The sequence below is a fragment of the Mixophyes fleayi genome, chromosome 1 (assembly GCF_038048845.1).
Source record: "Mixophyes fleayi isolate aMixFle1 chromosome 1, aMixFle1.hap1, whole genome shotgun sequence".
Taxonomy (NCBI): Eukaryota; Metazoa; Chordata; class Amphibia; order Anura; family Limnodynastidae; genus Mixophyes; species Mixophyes fleayi.
The window spans coordinates 462,311,887-462,338,482 of NC_134402.1; the positions used below are offsets into that span (position 1 = coordinate 462,311,887).

General features: G+C 45.7%; 2 protein-coding genes across 6 annotated transcripts in view; both read left to right on the forward strand.

The window, feature by feature from the left end:
* The window catches only part of GBA2 (glucosylceramidase beta 2), a 103,074-nt gene extending 88,514 nt beyond the window's left edge, over positions 1 to 14,560 (forward strand). For 4 of the 5 annotated variants that reach the window (XM_075187392.1, XM_075187395.1, XM_075187396.1 and 1 more), the window contains 4 exons: positions 1,865 to 2,007; positions 5,770 to 5,885; positions 6,154 to 6,345; positions 13,588 to 14,559. In XM_075187392.1, coding sequence (XP_075043493.1) covers positions 1,865 to 2,007; positions 5,770 to 5,885; positions 6,154 to 6,345; positions 13,588 to 13,815 — 679 coding nt within the window. In that variant the 3' untranslated portion in view covers positions 13,816 to 14,559. Of the gene's footprint in view, positions 1 to 1,864; positions 2,008 to 5,769; positions 5,886 to 6,153; positions 6,346 to 13,587 lie in introns of all 5 variants that reach the window. The other variant, XM_075187393.1, reaches the window with a different exon arrangement.
* Positions 14,561 to 14,571: 11 nt separating this feature from the next.
* On the forward strand, positions 14,572 to 18,660 carry LOC142103201 (uncharacterized). Its single transcript, XM_075187391.1, has 2 exons — positions 14,572 to 14,823; positions 14,980 to 18,660. Exons 1-2 carry the CDS (start codon positions 14,581 to 14,583, stop codon positions 17,335 to 17,337), a joined length of 2,601 nt encoding a protein of 866 aa, XP_075043492.1. The 5' UTR covers positions 14,572 to 14,580; the 3' UTR covers positions 17,338 to 18,660.
* Positions 18,661 to 26,596: the final 7,936 nt, after the last annotated feature.

Genomic DNA, 26,596 nt, shown 5'->3' on the forward strand with positions numbered 1-26,596 from the left:
TATGTCCTCTGTACATGTATGATGTGTATGTCCTCTCTCCATGTATGATGTGTATGTCCTCTGTACATGTATGATGTGTATATAATGACGTGTCTCTATCTCTCAGCTCATACTGCGGGGGGCTCTGTGTGTAATGTATGTCCTCTGTCCATGTATGATGTGTATGTCCTCTGTCCATGTATGATGTGTATGTCCTCTGTCCATGTATGATGTGTATATAATGACGTGTCTCTATCTCTCAGCTCATACTGCGGGGGGCTCTGTGTGTAATGTATGTCCTCTGTCCATGTATGATGTGTATGTCCTCTGTACATGTATGATGTGTATGTCCTCTGTACATGTATGATGTGTATGTCCTCTGTACATGTATGATGTGTATGTCCTCTGTACATGTATGATGTGTATGTCCTCTCTCCATGTATGATGTGTATGTCCTCTGTACATGTATGATGTGTATGTCCTCTGTACATGTATGATGTGTATGTCCTCTCTCCATGTATGATGTGTATGTCCTCTGTACATGTATGATGTGTATATAATGACGTGTCTCTATCTCTCAGCTCATACTGCGGGGGGCTCTGTGTGTAATGTATGTCCTCTGTACATGTATGATGTGTATGTCCTCTGTACATGTATGATGTGTATGTCCTCTGTCCATGTATGATGTGTATGTCCTCTGTACATGTATGATGTGTATGTCCTCTGTCCATGTATGATGTGTATGTCCTCTGTCCATGTATGATGTGTATGTCCTCTGTCCATGTATGATGTGTATGTCCTCTGTCCATGTATGATGTGTATATAATGACGTGTCTCTATCTCTCAGCTCATACTGCGGGGGGCTCTGTGTGTAATGTATGTCCTCTGTCCATGTATGATGTGTATGTCCTCTCTCCATGTATGATGTGTATGTCCTCTGTACATGTATGATGTGTATGTCCTCTCTCCATGTATGATGTGTATGTCCTCTGTACATGTATGATGTGTATATAATGACGTGTCTCTATCTCTCAGCTCATACTGCGGGGGGCTCTGTGTGTAATGTATGTCCTCTGTCCATGTATGATGTGTATGTCCTCTCTCCATGTATGATGTGTATGTCCTCTGTCCATGTATGATGTGTATGTCCTCTGTCCATGTATGATGTGTATGTCCTCTGTCCATGTATGATGTGTATGTCCTCTGTACATGTATGATGTCTATGTCCTCTGTACATGTATGATGTGTATGTCCTCTGTCCATGTATGATGTGTATGTCCTCTGTACATGTATGATGTGTATATAATGACGTGTCTCTATCTTTCAGCTCATACTGCGGGGGGCTCTGTGTGTAATGTATGTCCTCTGTCCATGTATGATGTGTATGTCCTCTGTCCATGTATGATGTGTATGTCCTCTGTCCATGTATGATGTGTATGTCCTCTGTCCATGTATGATGTGTATGTCCTCTGTCCATGTATGATGTGTATGTCCTCTGTCCATGTATGATGTGTATGTCCTCTGTACATGTATGATGTGTATGTCCTCTGTCCATGTATGATGTGTATGTCCTCTGTCCATGTATGATGTGTATGTCCTCTGTCCATGTATGATGTGTATGTCCTCTGTCCATGTATGATGTGTATGTCCTCTGTACATGTATGATGTCTATGTCCTCTGTACATGTATGATGTGTATGTCCTCTGTACATGTATGATGTGTATGTCCTCTGTACATGTATGATGTGTATGTCCTCTGTACATGTATGATGTGTATATAATGACGTGTCTCTATCTCTCAGCTCATACTGCGGGGGGCTCTGTGTGTAATGTATGTCCTCTGTCCATGTATGATGTGTATATAATGACGTGTGTCTCTCTCTCAGTGCATACTGCGGGGGGCTCTGGCTGGCCGCTGTGTGTATGATGTGTCAGATGGCCGAAATCCTGGATGACACCTCTGTGTACAACAAGTTTTCCAGTATTCTCAGTAAGGGAAAAGAAGCATTTGAGAAGCACCTGTGGAATGGTAAGTGTGTCCTGATGATGGGAGTACTGGTACTCAGAGTGCTCTATACACAGTATATGTGTCCTGATGATGGGAGTACTGGTACTCAGAGTGCTCTATACACAGTATATGTGTCCTGATGATGGGAGTACTGGTACTCAGAGTGCTCTATACACAGTATATGTGTCCTGATGATGGGAGTACTGGTACTCAGAGTGCTCTATACACAGTATATGTGTCCTGATGATGGGAGTACTGGTACTCAGAGTGCTCTATACCCTGTACAGTATATGTGTCCTGATGATGGGAGTACTGGTACTCAGAGTGCTCTATACACAGTATATGTGTCCTGATGATGGGAGTACTGGTACTCAGAGTGCTCTATACACAGTATATGTGTCCTGATGATGGGAGTACTGGTACTCAGAGTGCTCTATACACAGTATATGTGTCCTGATGATGGGAGTACTGGTACTCAGAGTGCTCTATACACAGTATATGTGTCCTGATGATGGGAGTACTGGTACTCAGAGTGCTCTATACCCTGTACAGTATATGTGTCCTGATGATGGGAGTACTGGTACTCAGAGTGCTCTATACACAGTATATGTGTCCTGATGATGGGAGTACTGGTACTATTAGTGCTCTATACACAGTATATGTGTCCTGATGATGGGGGTACTGGTACTCAGAGTGCTCTATACACAGTATATGTGTCCTGATGATGGGAGTACTGGTACTCAGAGTGCTCTATACACAGTATATGTGTCCTGATGATGGGAGTACTGGTACTCAGAGTGCTCTATACACAGTATATGTGTCCTGATGATGGGAGTACTGGTACTCAGAGTGCTCTATACACAGTATATGTGTCCTGATGATGGGAGTACTGGTACTCAGAGTGCTCTATACACAGTATATGTGTCCTGATGATGGGAGTACTGGTACTCAGAGTGCTCTATACACAGTATATGTGTCCTGATGATGGGAGTACTGGTACTCAGAGTGCTCTATACCCTGTACAGTATATGTGTCCTGATGATGGGAGTACTGGTACTCAGAGTGCTCTATACACAGTATATGTGTCCTGATGATGGGAGTACTGGTACTCAGAGTGCTCTATACACAGTATATGTGTCCTGATGATGGGAGTACTGGTAGTCAGAGTGCTCTATACACAGTATATGTGTCCTGATGATGGGAGTACTGGTACTCAGAGTGCTCTATACACAGTATATGTGTCCTGATGATGGGAGTACTGGTACTCAGAGTGCTCTATACACAGTATATGTGTCCTGATGATGGGAGTACTGGTACTCAGAGTGCTCTATACACAGTATATGTGTCCTGATGATGGGAGTACTGGTACTCAGAGTGCTCTATACACAGTATATGTGTCCTGATGATGGGAGTACTGGTACTCAGAGTGCTCTATACACAGTATATGTGTCCTGATGATGGGAGTACTGGTACTCAGAGTGCTCTATACCCTGTACAGTATATGTGTCCTGATGATGGGAGTACTGGTACTCAGAGTGCTCTATACACAGTATATGTGTCCTGATGATGGGAGTACTGGTACTATTAGTGCTCTATACACAGTATATGTGTCCTGATGATGGGGGTACTGGTACTCAGAGTGCTCTATACACAGTATATGTGTCCTGATGATGGGAGTACTGGTACTCAGAGTGCTCTATACACAGTATATGTGTCCTGATGATGGGAGTACTGGTACTCAGAGTGCTCTATACACAGTATATGTGTCCTGATGATGGGAGTACTGGTACTCAGAGTGCTCTATACACAGTATATGTGTCCTGATGATGGGAGTACTGGTACTCAGAGTGCTCTATACACAGTATATGTGTCCTGATGATGGGAGTACTGGTACTCAGAGTGCTCTATACACAGTATATGTGTCCTGATGATGGGAGTACTGGTACTCAGAGTGCTCTATACACAGTATATGTGTCCTGATGATGGGAGTACTGGTACTCAGAGTGCTCTATACCCTGTACAGTATATGTGTCCTGATGATGGGAGTACTGGTACTCAGAGTGCTCTATACACAGTATATGTGTCCTGATGATGGGAGTACTGGTACTATTAGTGCTCTATACACAGTATATGTGTCCTGATGATGGGGGTACTGGTACTCAGAGTGCTCTATACACAGTATATGTGTCCTGATGATGGGAGTACTGGTACTCAGAGTGCTCTATACACAGTATATGTGTCCTGATGATGGGAGTACTGGTACTCAGAGTGCTCTATACACAGTATATGTGTCCTGATGATGGGAGTACTGGTACTCAGAGTGCTCTATACACAGTATATGTGTCCTGATGATGGGAGTACTGGTACTCAGAGTGCTCTATACACAGTATATGTGTCCTGATGATGGGAGTACTGGTACTCAGAGTGCTCTATACACAGTATATGTGTCCTGATGATGGGAGTACTGGTACTCAGAGTGCTCTATACCCTGTACAGTATATGTGTCCTGATGATGGGGGTACTGGTACTCAGAGTGCTCTATACACAGTATATGTGTCCTGATGATGGGAGTACTGGTACTCAGAGTGCTCTATACACAGTATATGTGTCCTCATGGGTGGAGTCTACTCTAACTGGTGTCACCAGACACTCGCTGACTGTGAACGCCACCACCAGCCTCCTTCACCAGCACCTGGAACGGTTTACTTCTGGGTAGCTGATATAGCTGCTGCAGCACCTCTTTGCTCTTTTCTGGCTGGTACCTCCTGCCCACTTACTATAGATCAGGACTGCTGGGATAGCAGGCAGAGGGTTGATACAGGACAGTCGGGGAACGGATTAGAGTGTAAGCTCTTATCTGTTGGTCACAGAATACAGCAGGTAATAGGCGTCGGGCAGAATCTTCAAGCAGTGATGTTTATTGTTTATGGGGTTATTATAAGGACCTTTATACACTAGTTAGAGGTAGTAGTGGTCTCCAATAGTACACTTGGTATATATATTTTACATAACAGTACAGCTCTCTTTTATACAGTTTTGGACACATAATCTGGCTGGAGGTAATCCAGCCCCCCCAATCCAGGCTGATTCATGCAGCTAACATGTGAGTCAGCCTGGAGAGGTTTAAACACCTTTACCATAGTTGCTAGTGGCAGGGGGGGGGTGTACTTCCCCCCTGTCCACGAGGTGCCAGGGAGAGAGGGGCTCAGCCTCTTCTCCACTCCAGCTGCCACCGAGCCATGCCCTGGACCACCAGGTATTTCAGACACCTATGGCACCCCAGTAGAGGCACAACATCGCTGGCAGAGCCCCGATCCCCACTGGACCATCAGGGATCATTAGCACCAGTTTATTTTGTTAAAATACATTTAAACATGTACATTTCAATAAATCAGGCACAAATAACTTCTATTTACACTCCCGGTACTTACCCCTTTTGGCATTACTCGATGATCACGTAAAGTTAAATACATATATAATTTGTACATTAAGATACACCTTTACACATAGCACCAGAATTTAACCCATTTGGCGCTACAACATCGAGTATTAACCCTTCCGATGCTGGACATCCATAACACATGGGAGCATCGGAGGGATTGAGGGGGGATCCGGCCACAGCCTGTTTATATAAAAGTGGTGAATGCAGTGAAGTAGGGCCCCTTACCCACAGTCCTTCCTCAGCTGGGCCTCACTGTCATAGTTACTGGTCCCCTCCCATCATGAAATGCAGTGGGGTCAAAGTAAGTGGAATATTTAGTGATATCTTTCTCTTTTCCCCAGGAAAATACTACAACTATGACTGTGGAGACCGGTCCTACCATGACAGTGTTATGTCTGACCAGTGTGCAGGGCACTGGTTCCTGCGAGCGTGTGGTCTGGGCCATGGACAGAGCGAGGTAGGACGGACGTGCAGCATATTTCCAGAATAATGGACTTTAAACATGACTGACATCATTCTGGGACAGAAGTTTGCCCCTGGTCATCCTTTAACTTGCATTTTTTTTACAATTTTCTTTTTAATAATCATTTTAAAATGACGTTTTGTAATTTAGTTATTTGGTTTTTTTTTATCCTAGGCCTTGTATTCACTGGTTCCCAAATACAAATTATTATTACTATTTACCTATTCATAACCATCTTATTGTGCTTATATTTCGGGTTTAGGTGTTCCCCAATGCACATGTGCTCAGTGCCCTGAAAACCATCTTTGAATTAAATGTAAAGCAGTTCGCAAATGGGCAGATGGGCGCAGTGAATGGAATGCGCCCAGATGGAACCATCGACAAATCCAGCGTCCAGTCTGATGAGGTGTGGACTGGGGTGGTGTATGGACTGGCAGCCACAATGATTCACGAGGTACACAGTGCTGGATTATACCTTAGTAATATATATAACAGGTGACATAATGGTGACGGTGCAATTGACTTTCCCAGGTCTTCCTTCAGTGTCACTAATTATTATTATTATTATCCTTTATTTATATGGCACCATCAGGATTCCACAGTGCCATACACAGGGTAAAACAGTACAGAACAACCAATGCATAATGCCAAGACTCCAGGAGCTCCAGGCATAACACTTACAGTGAAATTGGAGCATAAGAGTAGGTGGAGAGACAGGAGGGAAGAGAGCCCTGCCCATGAGAGCTTACATCCTAAAGGGAGGGCAAACAGCAGGCACAAAGAGGAGACAGAAGTGGGGATCAAGCGGCAAAGGATCGAGTAAAGGGGCACTGGGAAGAGAAAGATGATGAGAACGAGCATGGAGAGAGGGTTAGGAGGATGGATGGTAGGCTTTAAGGAAGAGGTGAGTTTTAAGTGCCCGTTTTAAGGAGCCATAATTAGGGGACAATCCGATGGAGCATCGGACGTCGTTTCAGTGGCACAGCTCGGGAGAAATCTTGGATTCGGGAATGGGATTAGTTGATTAGTGTGGAGGTGAGATGACTGTCATTGACTGAGTGCAGGGAGTGTGAATGGAAAGGACGTTAGAGAAATAAGGGGCAGTTGTGTGGGAGAGAGCCTTGTATGTGATTGTGAGGCATTTGAAAAGACTTCTGTAAGGGAAGGGGAGCCAGTGTAAGGCAAAGCAAGGGAGGCAGAAGAAGAGTGACATGAGAGGAAGATAAGTCTCTCAGCCTTGTTAAGTACAGAATGAAGGGGTGCGAGGTGGAAGTGGGGGAGGCCAGTGAGGAGAAGAAGGTTACAGTAATCAAGACGAGAAATGATGAGTGCACAGTTAAGGGTTTTGGTGGCAACTTGAGATAGGAAGGGCTAGATGTCGGTAAGGTTACGAAGTTGGAGACAACAGTATTGGGCAAGTGATTGAATATGGGGGGACAAAAAAGAGAGGGACAAGTCAAGGGTGATGCGCAAGCAGCAGAGTTGGTTGACAGAAGAGATGGTGGTGTTGTTAACAGTGATGGAGAGTTCAAGGTGGAATGAGATTCTGGAAGGAGGGAAGACAGCGAGTTCAGTTTTAGCAATGATAATTTTGAGAAAGCGTAAGGACATTCAAGAGGAGATGTCGGAGAGGCAGTCAGAGACACGAGAGAGGGGTTGGGGGTGATAATGGGAAGAGATGTAGAGTTGAATGTCGTCAGCGTAAAGGTATACTGGAGACGAAATAAAGTGATGAGGGGACCCAGGGAGGTATTATAGAGGGCCAAGAATAGAGCCCTGAGGGACCCCTACAGGGAGGGCGGAGCGGTGGAGAAAGAACCAAATGTAAATACAGAGAAGGAACGGTTAGCGAGGTATGAGGTGAACCAAGCGAGGACAGAGCCAGAAAGGCTGAGGGAGAGAAGGGTCTGCAAGACGAGGGTGTAGTCCACTGTGTCAAAGGCCATGGACAGGCCCAGGTGGATGAGCAGGGAGAAGTGATCCCTGGATTTAGCTGAGACGAGATAATTAGTAACTTTGGCCAGGGGAGTGGAGGGGGCAGAAACCGGATTGGAGAGAGGTGACTGGTGAGGCAGTTGCAGACAACCTGCTCAAGTAATTTAGAGGCATAGGGTTGAAGTGAAATGAGGTGGTAGTTGGTGAGTGAGGTGTGATCAAGATTGGGTTTTTGAGGATGGGAGAGATAAGGGCATGTTAAAAGGAGGAGGGGACGATGTCAGTACAGAAAGACAGGTTAAAGAGGTGCGCTAGGTAGGAGCAGGCAGACGGGGAGAGGGAGCAAAGGAGGTGAGAGGGGATGGGATCCAAGTGGCAGGTGGACGGGTGAGAGGAAAGAATGAGGCAGTGGACTTCTTCATCCAAAGTAAGGCAGAGCAGAGTTGTGTGTTAGAGGAAGGTGGAGTGAAGAGAGTGGCAGGAGAGGGAAGGGAATAAGAGATGCCTCAATTTTGGAGGAGAAAAAGGAGGCGAAGTCAGTAGCAAAGAGGGAAATTGGGAAAAGGGGGGTTGTGAGGAGAGAGTTCAACTTGGCAAACAGTTGGCGGGGATTAGCGCAGTGGGAAGAAATGAGGAACTTAAAAAAAGATTGTTTAGCAAGGAAGAGGGAGGAGAGGAGAGGATAAATTTGAAATGAAGGAAGTTATCCAGGGAACGAGATTTCCTCCAGAGCAGCGCAAGTGCACTTCTAAAGGGAGCTGATGATTTTGGAGTGCCAGAGTTGGGGAAGTAAGCGACGACGGCGGATTGAAGAGGCGGGGGCAACTGCATCCAGGGCAGTGGTGTGGGAGTGGTTATAGAGAATGGTCAGATCATACCAGGGTAGGGAGAGGGGAGTTTCAAGAGTGAAGAAAAAAGAAGTAGGGTCAAGAGCCTCAAGGTTGCACCTAGTGAGGGTAGTTTTAGGCAGGGGAGGGGGACAGTGTGAAGAAGAGGAGATGATGGTCAGAGAGTGGGATGGGATGGTTAAAGAAGTCTGAGAGAGCACATAGGTGAGAGAAAACGAGGTCAATGGGATGACCAAGGTAGTGGGTGGGAGATGAGGTCCACTGATTGAGGCCAAGGGTGGTAGAAAGGGTGAGAAGTTCGATGGAGAGGGGTTAACAATAGGAATGTTAAAATCTTCAAGTATAATCGAGGGGAGGTCAGTGGGGAAGCCAAGCAGCAAAGGTATCGAGAAAAAGGGAGGTGGGGCCATAACATAATCTTTGAAATAGTGGACCATTTCACTAAATTGTCCCATTTTGTACCTCAAAAGGGCATGTCCTCAGCTCCCAAAACAGCAAAGTATTTTCACCTCTAGATTTTGGAAGGCATTCTCGCAGTATGCTGTAGATGAAACTATATGACCGCTGAATCATACACAGTTAATCAGCAATACATACAGGCCTTTACCAATGCCACAAATTGTTCACTCACTTAAGCCATTTCTTAGCATTGTGGCTTTCAGCCCCAGTCATTCCCTCCTGTTATTTCGGTGTGGCCTCTCCAACATCTACCTGGACCTTACACAAAGGCTCTTTAAGCAACAGGAAGAGTAGGATATAAACATTACCCTTACCATATACAGTCATGGCAAAAAGTTTTGAGAATGACACATTGGTTTTCATAAAGTTTGCTGCTTCACTGTTGTTAGACCTTTTTATCAGATGTTGCTATGTTATACTGAAGTATAATTACAAGCATTTCATAAGTGTCAAAGGCTTTTATAGACAATTACATTAAGTTTATGCAAAGAGTCAATATTTGCAGTGTTGATCCTTCTTTTTGAAGACCTCTGCTATTCGCCCTGGCAGCTGTCAATCAACTTCTGGGCCACATACTGACTGATGGCCGCCCATTCTTGTCTAATCAATGCTTGGAGTTTGTCAGAATTTGTGGGTTTTTGTTTGTCCACCCGCCTCTTGAGGATTGACCACAAGTTCTCAATGGGATTAAGGTCTGGGGAGTTTCCTGGCCATGGACCCAAAATTTTGATGTTTTTATCCCCAAGCTGCTTAGTTATCACTTTTGCCTTATAGCAAGGTGCTCCGTCATGCTGGAAAAGGATTGTTCATCACCAAACTGTTCTTGGATGGTTGGGAGAAGTCGCTCTTGGAGGATGTTTTGGTTCCATTCTTTATTCATTGCTGTGTTCTTAGGCAATATTGTGAGTGAGCCGACTCCCTTGGCTGATAAGCAACCCCACACATGAATGGTCTCAGGATGCGTTACTGTTGGCATGACACAGGACTGATGGTAGCGCTCACCTTTCCTTCTACGGACAAGCGTTTTTCCAGATGCCCCAAACAATCTGAAAGGGGATTTATCAGAGAAAATAATTTTACCCCAGTCCTCAGCAGTCCAATCCCTGTACCTTTAGCAGTATATCAGGCTGTTCCTGATGTTTTTCCTGGAGAGAAGTGGCTTCTTTGCTGGCTTTCTTGACACCAGGACATCCTCCAAAAGTTTTCACCTCACTGTGCATGCAGATGTACTCACATCTGCCTGCTGCCATTCCTGAGCAAGCTCTGCACAGGTTGTGCCCGATCCCGCAGCTGAATCAACTTTAGGAGATGGTCCTTGCTGGACGTTCTTCGGTGCCCTGAAGTTTTATTTGCAACTATTGAACCTCTCTCGTTGAAGTTCTTGGTGATCCGATAAATGGTTGATTTAGGTGCCATCTTACTAGCAGCAATATCCTTGCCTGTGAAGCCTTGCAGTTAACCATGGTTAACAGAGGAAGGACAGTGATTTCAAGCACGACACTCCTTTTAAAGCTTCAGTCTGTTATTCTAACTCAATCAGCATGACAGAGTGATCTCTAGCCTTGTCCTCGTCAACAATCTTACCTGTGTTAACGAGAGAATCACTGACTCGACAATGATGAAATGCAGTGGAAATGTTGTTTTGGGGTAAAGTTCATTGTCATGGCAAAGAGGGACTTTGAAATGAAATGCACTTCATCTGATCACTCTTCATGACATTCTGGAGTGTATGCAAATTGCCATCATAGAAACTGAGGCAGCAGACTTTGTGAAAAATTATATTTGTGTCATTCTCAAACCTTTTGGCCATGACTGTATATATGCGATCAGTATGGCCACTGCGGCAAGGGAAGGGTTTATACCCGACACCGTGGCTAGAAGGATTAATTGAGGCACACTGCACCAATGGTAAAGAGGACTGTAAATGTTTAATGTGTGTATATATATATATATATATATATATATATATATATATATATATAGTCTAGACGGACGCTGGGACCTGGTCGGGTTTTACTGCTGTTCTCTTGGACTGGGGAAAGTTGCGTGGCAGTACCGAGTGGTCCATTGGAGAGGTCGCTGCACCGAACCCAGAAGGGTCCAACAGTGGGATGCCACCGCTCCATATCTCAGCGCCGGCTGGTTACTGTTGAACCCAAGTGGGGCATTGTCAACTTTGATTGTTTTAATTGACGTGTATGGCCCTCCAGCATGCGTGTCTGAAGCTGTAAAAAATATAGGCTTCCAGCCCATGTAAACTCTAACATCAACACGTTCAAATGGTATGTGTATCAGAGCAGCTCTTACAAGAGATAAGCAGTAAAATGAATCTATACTAAGATCCTGCTTGTTCTTGGGAGATGTCTGTCCCTACTGTGTTTCACCCTTTAATTCATCCCCAGCTGTTCTGCATTGAGCCCAGTGTCCTGCGTCACAGTTCTGCCGGTCACCCAGGAGGATTTAGCCAGAGCTAGCGGCTGTTATGAGGGTACTTCTTAGTCTCCGTCATTGCAGCCAGGACTAGACCTCCACCTGCTGCGTCCCATCAATTGTCAAGGTGACCAGGACGCTCTCCTCTCTGCCACCGCTTCCCAGCAGTTATCAAGGCGACCAGGACGCTCTCCTCTCTGCTGCCGTGTCCCAGCAGTTGTCAATGTGACCAGGACGCTGTCTTCTCTACCACCGCGTCCCAGCAGTTGTCAAGGTGACCAGGATGCTGTCCTCTCTGCAGCTGGGTCCCAGCAGTTGTCAATGTGACCAGAACGCTGTCTTCTCTACCACCGCGTCCCAGCAGTTGTCAATGTGACCAGGACGCTGTCTTCTCTACCACCGCGTCCCAGCAGTTGTCAATGTGACCAGGACGCTGTCTTCTCTCTGCCACCGCGTCCCAGCAGTTATCAAGGTGACCAGAACGCTCTCCTCTCTGCCACCGCGTCCCAGCAGTTGTCAATGTGACCAGAACGCTCTCCTCTCTGCAGCCGTGTCCCAGCAGTTAGCCTGACAGTTGGGGTGCACGACGATCCCTTATTAATTAGCTACCTCCTTGGTCCGAATAGGGTAATGTCTGGTCTGCCTCTCTGATTGGTCCTCTTCTCTGCCGGTTATGGCATTTGTGCCACTACATTTGCTGACCAGCTCCTTGTTTCCAGTAGATCCTTTGTCTGTTCTGATTGACTTCTGTTGTGACCCCTGACTTGATTCTGGACCCTACTTGAACTCTGATGGCCCCTGATCTTTCGCTCAGTCTCATGGATTTTCCCTGTCTGCTGCCAGCCCTAACCTTTTGGCTTGTCTATGACTATCCTCTTTGCTTCCAACCCACAACCTCTGGCTTCCCCCTGGTTATCCTTGTGCCATGTCACTGGTTCCTCTGCCTCCTGCAACCGCGCTACGGTGACTACATATAAGCTTTTACTACACTAGAGTTAAGTGCTGGGGGTATCTGAGTACCTGCGAGAGCATCTAACTCTACGGGAAATGTGACTGCTATTTGTGAAGACCTCTACCATCAGTTCTAAGAGCTCATGTCAGTTGCTAGTAAGCCATAACACCGGCAAAGAGGCGCTGCAGCAGCACTACCAAGAAACACAAGTGATTCCAGCTGTTGAGGGCACAGTTACAGTGACAAGTTACTGACACTTAGTCTCTCAGTGCCCCTCCTGTCCTCTTTCTACACGCCAACCTACATTGACTTTCATCCCTCGTGCAGACAATACGGGCCAATAACCATCCCCCACTATCCTAAGCTGCTGCCATTATGTCCTGAGCCGCCTCGTTCTGTCTATTCTGTAAGCATTATCGCGTCCTTCTTCCTTCATAGACAACCTGGGCTGTCATTGGCTCCCCTCCTCTCGATTCTCCACCGCTTGGTAAGATTAGCAGGACACTCACACCTTTCACACTTGACCCCCTGCAGACACCACACCAGAATATACCCCCTCCCAGGAACAATTATGGGATTACATAGCAGCATGAACAAGCAGTGTGATGGATTAAGTGGACTTATATGGTGACTTTGTGATACTGTATGGTGACATGAACACGATATTGGTGGCGAGGTACACTATCATCAGCAGATATTTATATAGCGCCACTGATTCCGCAGCGCTGTACAGAGAACTCACATCAGTCCCTGCCCCATTTGGAGCTTACATTCTAAATTCCTTAACTTACATACACCTGGAGAGAGACTATGGTTAATTTAATTGCAGCCAATTAACCATTAGACATGTATCAGTCTAGGATGGGCCTTAAGCCTGTATGTGTTGGGCATGGGGATGTGTTAGAAATTTTTGAAATTGAGTTGTTGTGCACCGTGTTCATCCATGATATAAATGAGACATTAAATATATTATTCTGTATCCCTGTGAAATTCAATGTTTGTTGGAACAAAATGGTGTAAATGTATCATCGTTAAACATGTTCTTACGTGCTTATTGCATTATGGCTTGTAGGGGCTGGTGGAGGAAGGGTTGATGACAGCAGAGGGCTGTTATCGCACAGTATGGGAGCGGCTGGGCATGTCCTTCCAGACACCGGAGGCTTACTGCGAGAAGGATGTTTTCCGCTCTCTTGCGTACATGCGACCACTGAGTATTTGGGCGATGCAACTGGCACTAGAGGAACGAGCTTGTGGCAAGAATCCTGGAGCTGCTAATGGAGAACAGCGAAGAGGGCAGTAATTCCTAGTTGTGGAGTGACTGCCCTTTGACCTCTAACCCAATATAGATTGCTACATGGAGTGAAGAGAGAAATTGAACAGATTTTTATTTCTCTCACATTGTAGATGGTCGCCAATGACATTTGTATGAAATATAGACATCAACCCATAATTCAACCATAATTTCAAAATTATCTTAAAACCTCCAATCATCCAAAAATCACCACCAGTGATTTTTAGATAACTGTATTAATTTAGATGATTTTTATTCATTTACCTGACAACACACCCATTGCCTATAATATTTATATGTTCCTGTCTAATATATATTTTTCAGGCTATTTCTCACAGGCATTGGTGGCAGCGGTGGGATATTTGTCTATATATAGAATGATGTTTTAAAAATGTAACAATGCTGCTCTTACTCGTGTGTATATATAGAAAACAATGCTGCTGTATTTGATGTTTTAATCATTGAAGGATACAAGACCACAGGCTGACTGGATTAGTGTAGACATGATGAATATACTGTATGGTGTTAGTATGTTTATGGTCATTCTTGGTTCCTAAGGTTACCATCAGTTTTCTCTGGTGATCATGCTTGATGATGATAGTTATTGTTTTAAAAATATTAATTGACATCTGCAGAGTGAGAAGGAAATGAAACACAAAATGTAACTTTCTATTGTTTTGCTACACTGTGCGGGGCTGTCTGCGATTATGTTATAAAATAATACACAACAGACCATACCTGCTGAGCTGCAAATATGAGAGTTCTATTGGAGATATGTACTCTCCGCTGTACAATACAATACCCTGTACATACACTACACTGGTCAGTATTACTGGAGCTCCTGTATTATATACCCTCCATCTGCTGTACAGTACAATCTGTATAACACGCTGTACACTGGCCAGTATTATAGCTGCTCCTGTATTATATACCCTCCATCTGCTGTACAGTACAATCTGTATAACACGCTGTACACTGGCCAGTATTACTGGAGCTCCTGTATTATATACCCTCCATCTGCTGTACAGTACAATCTGTATAACACGCTGTACACTGGCCAGTATTATAACAGCTCCTGTATTATATACCCTCCATCTGCTGTACAGTACAATCTGTATAACACGCTGTACACTGGCCAGTATTATAGCAGCTCCTGTATTATATACCCTCCACCTGCTGTACAATACAATCTGTATAACACGCTGTACACTGGCCAGTATTACTGGAGCTCCTGTATTATATACCCTCCATCTACTGTACAGTACAATCTGTATAACACGCTGTACACTGGCCAGTAATATAGCAGCTCCTGTATTATATACCCTCCATCTGCTGTACAATACAATCTGTATAACACGCTGTACACTGGTCAGTATTACTGAAGCTCCTGTATTATATACCCTCCACCTGCTGTACAGTACAATCTGTATAACACGCTGTACACTGGCCAGTATTATAGCAGCTCCTGTATTATATACCCTCCACCTGCTGTACAGTACAATCTGTATAACACGCTGTACACTGGCCAGTATTATAGCAGCTCCTGTATTATATACCCTCCATCTGCTGTACAGTACAATCTGTATAACACGCTGTACACTGGTCAGTATTACTGAAGCTCCTGTATTATATACCCTCCACCTGCTGTACAGTACAATCTGTATAACACGCTGTACACTGGTCAGTATTATAGCTGCTCCTGTGTTATATACCCTCCATCTGCTGTACAGTACAATCTGTATAACACGCTGTACACTGGTCAGTATTATAACAGCTCCTGTATTATATACCCTCCATCTGCTGTACAATACAATCTGTATAACACGCTGTACACTGGCCAGTATTACTGGAGCTCCTGTGTTATATACCCTCCATCTGCGGTACAGTACAATCTGTATAACACGCTGTACACTGGCCAGTATTACTGGAGCTCCTGTGTTATATACCCTCCATCTGCTGTACAGTACAATCTGTATAACACGCTGTACACTGGCCTGTATTACTGGAGCTCCTGTATTATATACCCTCCATCTGCTGTACAGTACAATCTGTATAACACGCTGTACACTGGTCAGTATTATAACAGCTCCTGTATTATATACACTCCACCTGCTGTACAGTACAATCTGTATAACACACTGTACACTGGTCAGTATTATAGCAGCTCCTGTATTATATACCCTCCATCTGCTGTACAGTACAATCTGTATAACACGCTGTACGCTGGTCAGTATTACTGGAGCTCCTGTATTATATACCCTCCACCTGCTGTACAGTACAATCTGTATAACACACTGTACACTGGCCAGTATTACTGGAGCTCCTGTATTATATACACTCCACCTGCTGTACAGTACAATCTGTATAACACGCTGTACACTGGCCAGTATTATAGCAGCTCCTGTGTTATATACCCTCCATCTGCTGTACAGTACAATCTGTATAACACGCTGTACACTGGCCAGTATTACTGGAGCTCCTGTGTTATATACCCTCCATCTGCTGTACAGTACAATCTGTATAACACGCTGTACACTGGTCAGTATTATAACAGCTCCTGTATTATATACCCTCCATCTGCTGTACAGTACAATCTGTATAACACGCTGTACACTGGCCAGTATTACTGGAGCTCCTGTGTTATATACCCTCCATCTGCTGTACAGTACAATCTGTATAACACACTGTACACTGGCCAGTATTATAACAGCTCCTGTATTATATACCCTCCATCTGCTGTACAGTACAATCTGTATAACACGCTGTACACTGGCCAGTATTACTGGAGCTCCTGTGTTATATACCCTCCATCTGCTGTACAGTACAATCTGTATAACACGCTGTACACTGGCCAGTATTATAGCAGCTCCTGTATTATATACCCTCCATCTGCTGTACAGTACAATCTGTATAACACGCTGTACACTGGCCAGTATTATAGCAGCTCCTGTGTTATATACCCTCCATCTGCTGTACAGTACAATCTGTATAACACGCTGTACACTGGCCAGTATTACTGGAGCTCCTGTATTATATACCCTCCATCTGCTGTACAGTACAATCTGTATAACACGCTGTACACTGGCCAGTATTATAGCAGCTCCTGTGTTATATACCCTCCATCTGCTGTACAGTACAATCTGTATAACACGCTGTACACTGGCCAGTATTATAGCAGCTCCTGTATTATATACCCTCCACCTGCTGTACAGTACAATCTGTATAACACGCTGTACGCTGGTCAGTATTACTGGAGCTCCTGTATTATATACCCTCCACCTGCTGTACAGTACAATCTGTATAACACGCTGTACACTGGCCAGTATTATAGCAGCTCCTGTATTATATACCCTCCATCTGCTGTACAGTACAATCTGTATAACACGCTGTACACTGGTCAGTAATATAGCAACTCCTGACTATGCATTTTCCCCCCACAATACCTCTGCACTTTTACGGCTGTCTCTGTATTCAGGTTTAGGCAAAAGAGATCTAACACCAAGGGCTAGATTTACTAAGCTGCGGGTTTGAAAACATGGGAGATGTTGCCTATAGCAACCAATCAGATTATAGTTGTCATTTTGTAGAACGCACTAAATAAATGACAGCTAGAATCTGATTGGTTGCTATAGGCAACATCTCCCATGTTTTCAAACCCGCAGCTTAGTAAATATACCCCCAAGTTCTTAGCCAAAGGCACCCGGTTACCGACACAGCGGGTCATTTGTCTTCACTTTCTCTCCATATAGGAGGAGCTTTTTATGGCGGCTGCAACAGTAATGTGTAATACTCACATGAGCCTCTAGGTGGGGGATGTGGGACACTACACCCATCTTCCAAGGTGGCAGACAAGGCTTGTAGTGCACATAATAGAGCACAATTATAGGCACAAAAGTACAGATCTGAAAAATAAAAAGTTCTAGTAAACAGGACATGTCACTATCTACGTTAGTATTCAGGCAGCTTCTAATATTAGAGTGTGCGTCAGAGAACAAATATCTGTCTACATACAAACATCCTATAACAGCTCCTCGCTCTGCGTGTCGGGTGTATCCATCACAAGTGACCCAGCGCCCAGATATCGCCAGCTTACCCGGGTAATACGTGTCTATGTGACACTCGGGACAGCACTCAAACATGTTATATTGTCTCTATAGAAATAATAATAATATGTCAGTCTTAAGCCAGCTCCTGGCAGCATTTTATTCAGGTATCGCTGCAGAAAACACTACACATTTAATATTAAATTCTTCTGTTAGAAGCCTGATAGATAATAGCTGAGTAATATGAGGTGTATATATCAGTGTATAGATATCAATATATATCCCATCTTAGAATGTTTTAATTTTTAGCTGTAACTCTGTATTACTACGTAAGATAGTCCCACCCAATGGGACACATTACATTGGGGTCATTTACAACAAGTAGAAATAAAATGGGTTTTATCTTTGTTTTTACCAGCATCCTACTGTGTCCAGTGCCCTCTTATTAAATCTGCTCCATTGTTGTACTGGGTATTTTAATGTTTCACTTTTCTTTAGATGTTTTTAACATGTATAGTTACTTTCTGTTGAAATTCCAGATAACGCTTTCCAAGTAGATACCACCATTGTCCTCTTTGTGAAACGTTGTGCGACAATACTGCCAGCATCTGACTGGCTGCCATGTTGGTTTTGCTGTTTGCACTCATAGTACTTGATGGTCACCTCAATCATATCCTTGATAACCATTTCTGTGCCTGCATGTAGCGCAGACGTCTTGTCACATCTCAGTGGAAAGCACTTCTTAAATCACCACCTATATGTGTATTGTAATGATTTGTTCCAGTTTGTCAGTAATAAATACTTGATTATCTTTTCCTGTGTGCGTTTTACTGGGTGTAAAGCCATTGACGTATTTCACCAATAACGTTTCCACAACCTTGTATCAGTATATCCTCATTCATGTACTCGTTTATCTGTGTGTCTCATTCATTTCATCCTATGCACCACATCCATCTGTTCCTGCTCACCCATCTGTGTGTCTCATTCATTTCATCCTATGTACCACATCCATCTGTTCCTGCTCATCCACTTACTACACCCATCTGTGTGTCATTCATTTCATCCCATGTACCACATCCATCTGTTCCTGCTGATCCACTTACTACACCCATCTGTGTCTCATTCATTTCATCCTATGCACCACATCCATCTGTTCCTGCTCATCCACCTTTGTGTCTCATTCATTTCATCCTATGTACCACATCCATCTGTTCCTGCTCATCCACTTACACCCATCTTTGTGTCTCATTCATTTCATCCTATGTACCACATCCCTCTGTTCCTGCTCATCCACTTACACCCATCTTTGTGTCTCATTCATTTCATCCTATGCACCACATCCATCTGTTCCTGCTCATCCACTTACACCCATCTTTGTACCTCATTCATTTCATCCTATGCACCACATCCATCTGTTCCTGTTCATTTACTGCACCCATCATTTTTAGCAGATGGAGAGAGTGGGAGGGAGTGAGTGGAGGTAATGAGCGAGGAGAGGTGACGGTCATTAGCAGAATGGAGAGGGTGGAAGGGAGTGAGTGGACGTAATGAGCGAGGAGAGGTGATGGTCATTAGCAGAATGAAGAGGGTGAGAGGGAGCGAGTGGACGTAATGAGGGTGGAGGAGAGGTGATGGTCATTAGCAGAATGGAGAGGGTGGGAGGGAGTGAGTGGAGGTAATGAGCGAGGAGAGGTGATGGTAATTAGCAGAATGGAGAGGGTGAGAGGGAGTGAGTGGACGTAATGAGGGTGGAGGAGAGGTGATGGTAATTAGCAGAATGGAGAGGGTGAGAGGGAGTGAGTGGACGTAATGAGGGTGGAGGAGAGGTGATGGTCATTAGCAGAATGGAGAGGGTGAGAGGGAGTGAGTGGAGGTAATGAGCGAGGAGAGGTGATGGTAATTAGCAGAATGGAGAGGGTGAGAGGGAGTGAGTGGACGTAATGAGGGTGGAGGAGAGGTGATGGTAATTAGCAGAATGGAGAGGGTGAGAGGGAGTGAGTGGACGTAATGAGGGTGGAGGAGAGGTGATGGTCATTAGCAGAATGGAGAGGGTGGGAGGGAGTGAGTGGACGTAATGAGGGTGGAGGAGAGGTGATGGTAATTAGCAGAATGGAGAGGGTGGAAGGGAGTGAGTGGAGGTAATGAGCGAGGAGAGGTGACGGTCATTAGCAGAATGGAGAGGGTGGGAGGGAGTGAGTGGAGGTAATAAGGGTGGAGAAGAGGTGATGGTAATTAGCAGAATGGAGAGGGAGGGAGTGAGTGGACGTAATGAGCGAGGAGAGGTGATGGTAATTAGCAGAATGGAGAGGGTGGGAGGGAGTGAGTGGAGGTAATAAGGGTGGAGAAGAGGTGATGGTAATTAGCAGAATGGAGAGGGTGGGAGGGAGTGAGTGGACGTAATGAGGGTGGAGGAGAGGTGATGGTAATTAGCAGAATGGAGAGGGTGGGAGGGAGTGAGTGGAAGTAATAAGGGTGGAGGAGAGGTGATGGTAATTAGCAGAATGGAGAGGGTGAGAGGGAGTGAGTGGAGGTAATGAGGGTGGAGGAGAGGTGATGGTCATTAGCAGAATGGAGAGGGTGGGAGGGAGTGAGTGGACGTAATGAGGGTGGAGGAGAGGTGATGGTAATTAGCAGAATGGAGAGGGTGGGAGGGAGTGAGTGGAGGTAATAAGGGTGGAGAAGAGGTGATGGTAATTAGCAGAATGGAGAGGGTGGGAGGGAGTGAGTGGAGGTAATAAGGGTGGAGAAGAGGTGATGGTAATTAGCAGAATGGAGAGGGTGGGAGGGAGTGAGTGGAGGTAATAAGGGTGGAGAAGAGGTGATGGTAATTAGCAGAATGGAGAGGGTGGGAGGGAGTGAGTGGAGGTAATAAGGGTGGAGGAGAGGTGATGGTAATTAGCAGAATGGAGAGGGTGGGAGGGAGTGAGTGGAGGTAATAAGGGTGGAGAAGAGGTGATGGTAATTAGCAGAATGGAGAGGGTGGGAGGGAGTGAGTGGAGGTAATAAGGGTGGAGAAGAGGTGATGGTAATTAGCAGAATGGAGAGGGTGGGAGGGAGTGAGTGGAGGTAATAAGGGTGGAGGAGAGGTGATGGTAATTAGCAGAATGGAGAGGGTGGGAGGGAGTGAGTGGAGGTAATGAGGGTGGAGGAGAGGTGATGGTAATTAGCAGAATGGAGAGGGTGGGAGGGAGTGAGTGGAGGTAATGAGGGTGGAGGAGAGGTGATGGTCATTAGCAGAATAGAAAGGGTGGGAGGGATTGAGTGGAGGTAATGAGGGTGGAGGAGAGGTGATGGTAATTAGCAGAATGGAGAGGGTGAGAGGGAGTATGGAGGAAGATGAGGTTGGACGTGCAAGAGGAGAAGGATTGAGTGATTATAGGTGAGGGTATGAGGATACCACCATTAGCTTGGACAGTGGTTACCCTCCGTGGGCAGACAAGAGTATATCCAACATAAGGCTTTATTACATTGGCACAACACAATAAGACGTTCACAAGGTACAGGGTAAATGGGAGCATGTATCCTCCAGCAGCCTCCAAAGTAACAATGTCAGTTTCTTTCAGAGTCTTATCCTCCAGCAGTGTTACTGTTACTGTTACTGTTTGCTCGGATTCTGTTACAACTAGGGGCCTGATTCATTAAGGATCTTAAATGAAGAGGTATCTTATTTCTGTCTCCTGGACAAAACCATGTTACAATGCAAGGGGTGCAAACTAGTTTTCTGTTTTGCACATAAGTTAAATACTGACTGTTTTTGTGGTAGGGTCACCTACAGTCTGATGTACCAGACTTGGCCACTGGTGGGATTCAGCCGGTTCTCACCGGTTCACCAGAACCGATACGTAATTTTAGGCTCAGTTTGGCAAACCGGTGACTACAGGCTGAGTCCACCCTCTTCGTTGGTGGGGGGAGCAGGCCTGTTAAAAAAACAAAAAACTCACCTGTTTGTGCCGTCGGCACCTCCTCCTCCATGCTCCGTCCACACAGAATGTTGGGGCGTGACATCATCACACCCGACATTCAGTGTGAAGCGGCACAGAGAGGAGTCGTTGGCAAGAAAGAAGACAAGAGAAGAATGAAGCCAAGAGAAAAGGTAAGTAAAGGAACAGAAGCTAGGGGGAGCACAAGCAGCGTGGCACAGTGTGTAGGGGGAGCACAAGCAGCGTGGCACAGTGTGTAGGGGGAGCACAAGCAGCGTGGCACAGTGTGTAGGGGGAGCACAAGCAGCGTGGCACAGTGTGTAGGGGGAGCAAAGGCAGCATGGCACTGTGTAGGGGGAGCACAAGCAGCATGGCACAGTGTGTAGGGGGAGCAAAGGCAGCATGGCAGAGTGTGTAGGGGGAGCACAAGCAGTGTGTAGGGAGAGCACAAGCAGCGTGGCACAGTGTAGGGGGAGCAAAGGCAGCATGGCACAGTGTGTAGGGGGAGCACAAGCAGCATGGCACAGTGTGTAGGGGGAGCACAAGCAGCATGGCACAGTGTGTAAGAGGAGCACAAGCAGCATGGCACAGTGTGTAAGAGGAGCACAAGCAGCATGGCACAGTGTGTAAGAGGAGCACAAGCAGCGTGGCACAGTGTGTAAGAGGAGCACAAGCAGCGTGGCACAGTGTGTAGGGGGAGCACAAGCAGCGTGGCACAGTGTGTAGGGGGAGCACAAGCAGCGTGGCACAGTGTGTAGGGGGAGCACAAGCAGCGTGGCACAGTGTGTAGGGGGAGCACAAGCAGCGTGGCACAGTGTGTAGGGGGAGCACAAGCAGCGTGGCACAGTGTGTAGGGGGAGCACAAGCAGCATGGCACAGTGTGTAGGGGGAGCACAAGCAGCGTGGCACAGTGTGTAAGAGGAGCACAAGCAGCATGGCACAGTGTGTAGGGGGAGCACAAGCAGCATGGCACAGTGTGTAAGAGGAGCACAAGCAGCGTGGCACAGTGTGTAAGCGGAGCACAAGCAGAATGCACAGTGTGTAGGGGGAGCACAAGCAGCGTGGCAGAGTGTGTAGGGGGAGCCAAGGCAGCATGGCAGAGTGTGTAGGGGGAGCACAAGCAGCATGGCAGAGTGTGTAGGGGGAGCACAAGCAGCGTGGCACAGTGTGTAAGAGGAGCACAAGCAGCATGGCACAGTGTATAAGAGGAGCACAAGCAGCATGGCACAGTGTGTAGGGGGAGCACAAGCAGCATGGCACAGTGTGTAAGAGGAGCACAAGCAGCATGGCACAGTGTGTAAGAGGAGCACAAGCAGCGTGGCACAGTGTGTAGGGGGAGCACAAGCAGCATGGCACAGTGTGTAGGGGGAGCAAAGGCAGCATGGCAGAGTGTGTAGGGGGAGCAAAGGCAGCATGGCAGAGTGTGTAGGGGGAGCACAAGCAGCGTGGCACAGTGTGTAGGGGGAGCACAAGCAGCATGGCACAGTGTGTAAGAGGAGCACAAGCAGCGTGGCACAGTGTGTAAGAGGAGCACAAGCAGCGTGGCACAGTGTGTAGGGGGAGCAAAGGCAGCATGGCAGAGTGTGTAGGGGGAGCAAAGGCAGCATGGCAGAGTGTGTAAGAGGAGCACAAGCAGCATGGCAGAGTGTGTAGGGGGAGCACAAGCAGCGTGGCACAGTGTGTAAGAGGAGCACAAGCAGCATGGCACAGTGTGTAGGGGGAGCACAAGCAGCGTGGCACAGTGTGTAGGGGGAGCACAAGCAGCATGGCAGAGTGTGTAGGGGGAGCACAAGCAGCGTGGCACAGTGTGTAAGAGGAGCACAAGCAGCATGGCACAGTGTGTAGGGGGAGCAAAGGCAGCGTGGCACAGTGTAATGAAGAGGGGCACTACTGGGGCATAATACGAACTGGGGACATTACTGTGTGGCATACCATGACTTATTACTATTATTATCTCAATATTAGCAGCATAGGATAAGAAATATTTTATACACACATGCACACCAGGGTTTGACTAGATAACTGCCTCTTGATATTGATATCTTTTTCTATACTTAAAACAGTCATTAGGGCAGAGAACCGGTTGTTAATTTGTTTGAATCCCACCACTGGACTTGGCCCAGAAAGGCTTCCTGGACAGAACCTCCTCTCAGGGTTACTGGTGACCCTTGGATTGTCTTCACCAAGAAGGACTACAAGGGGACTTCTCTGTCTATGCTGAATGCTCCTACACTAACATTGCTGATTTCTCCAACAAGATTTCTTCCATTAGAATCATCAAGAACAGTCTGTATGACCCCAGGATCACGGTGCATCAGAGAAGCCATTATGACGGTCGGCAGCAGGAAGTGACCAAACTGTCCTCTTTACTTAAGACCTACAAGATGGACAACTTGGTTTCCTCCCACAAAGTTGAAGCAGGGACCTGGATCCTGTACACCAAGAAGAACTGGAGAGTTCATGGTGAGTCTGGCTGATATCCGCGAGCCTGATTATGCCCAAATTGGCTGGGACAACATGGTGTCTTCTTTAAAGCTCATCCAAACATCTCAGTCTCCAAACTAAGGAGCAGAATCCCTCCAGATGGGTTCCTAATCCAATTCTGCAGATAAAAAGCCTCTGCAAGATGGTTATGGACCTCTCTAAAGATCCAGAGCAATTTCCCACTAACAGACTTTGGGTTATATTTACTAAACTGCGGGTGAGAAAAAGTGGAGTTGCCTATAGCAACCAATCAGATTCTAGTTATCTTTTATTTAGTACGTTCTACAAAATGACAGCTAGAATCTGATTGGTTGCTATAGGCAACATCTCTACTTTTTCAAACCCGCAGTTTAGTAAATATACGCCTTTGTGTTTCGCCTGACTGTGGGTGAAGAAAGAAGATTGTCAGTTCTTGACCCAGAGTGAAGACGGCTGCAACCTAACAACTGATTCATTGACTATTAGTCCTGCAATTACTTCTTTCCTGTAGCAGCAACTGACACCAACGTCAGTCCATCATGGAAAGGCTGTGAGGGAGTATGAATAGGAGAAGGTTTAGTCAGTGAGAGTAGATCCGGTTAGGGTGTGTGGGTTCAGTGAGTATGAGTGCATGTATCACTGCTGAATATAAGTGGTGAGTATGAGTGTGTGCGCCATTGGTGAGTATCAGTGCGTGTATCTCTAAGCTAAGCTTTTCAGAACTTGATAAAATTGCCCAGACCGCAGTCCTCCTTAACTATTATGGGGACTGCGGTTAATGCGGAACTTTCCTAATGCAAGAGATATCTCCTGCATTAGGAAATATTTTAATTTAAATATTAAATTAATATTTTACTTAAATGACTAAACCATGTGTAAAGGTTTCCGCATGGTCTAGAGCTTCATACATAAGCCCTTAGATGAGAAGTCACTTCTATATGGAGGAGGATCTCGGTGTGGACAATGCCAGGATTATTACTGTTATTGTGGAACTAAGGATGGCAAACCAGTCTCCCTCTGTGACCAGATGGATTATATTGGTCAATGTTGTTGGGACGCTGATTCCTGACCGTAGAGGTGATAATAGTAACATTTGGAGACATTAGTAAATAAGGACCCAGAGGTTCTCTGACATTTGACACCACAGACAGAGAGGATCCCAACATTTATAGATAACATTAAGTAAAGAAAACGAAGTTGTAGAATTCAAGTACTTATTATGTTGATGGCAGAAGACGTGTCCCGATTACAGAGCGCAGAGTACGTGGAGCATATTTAGCAATATGTCCATGTGATGAGTAGGACTCTTTATAATAACATATCTGTGAGTGATACTGGTCCGGAGCGGTCACAGATACCTTCTAGCCAGTGACCATGTGCCCAGAGGAGCGCCAGTCTAGACTGGCATTCAGGTCCACAGCTGGGAGTATCCATAACACCACCCACAGCCATCAATAGGTGTTTAAGAACATCACTATAGCAGGATCTGGGCTCTGTACACTTGGTGAAGCGATAACTGGGGGGATCGGCAGACAGAAGCCGTCTGGTACATTAGTACCGACCCCGCAAGTTCTGATGGTAGATTAGAGGAGAGCAGTAAAACTGCAACGGGGATTAAATCAGGGACTATAATGACTGTAAATGGAATAAACTATTGATAACGAACTCTGAGTCTTTTCAGGTAAATAGTTCTTTGGGAGCAGGATAATGAATACATCTATAAGAGTGATGGGAATGAAAGTGAGAATAATAAAAAGGAAATCTGAACATGTTAAATCTAATTATATGTGGTATAAAAGATTTCCCACAATGCAATGAACAAAAGTGCACAAGATAATGAAATATAATGTCCAGGGGGAATTGTCTACTGAAACACAATTATCATAAGTAGGTTTTCAAGTCACCGGTTTTAGGGATTTTTAAATGAGCAAAATCTATTAAAGGAGACGAAGATAGAAGTCACTAGTTCCTCAAACCTCCGGGGAAAAGAAAATTCCCAATTTCTGCAGAGTTCCATACAGAACACGGGTAATCTAGGAAGACAGCCAGCAGGGCGGCGCACCCATCCCAGAGGGTCCCGGTCCTGCCCTGCAGAGGTTCCCTGGTCACCCCAGGTATCCTTAAACCCCCATCAATTATACCAAAATAGTAACCTCAAAGCAAACTCCAATTATGTCAACAAAGTTCCTTTGAATAAAACAATTTCCAAACCATCATTCCCCACTTGATTAAAACAGATTTTCTTACCATGAGGGAGGGGGGGGCAGACACATCTGTACAGTAGCCCCTCACAGGTGGAGCTCTCCTCCTCCAATCAGACAGCAGCCGCTTGTCACTGGCTGGGAGGGGGGAGGGCAGACACAT

Excerpts from the sequence above, each read along its gene's own strand:
- LOC142103201 (XM_075187391.1), top strand. The coding sequence starts at position 14,581 with ATGTACTCTCCGCTGTACAATACAATACCCTGTACATACACTACACTG. Across the intron at positions 14,824-14,979 it reads CTGTATTATATACCCTCCAT|CTGCTGTACAATACAATCTG; the intron begins CTGCTGTACAGT and ends TATACCCTCCAC.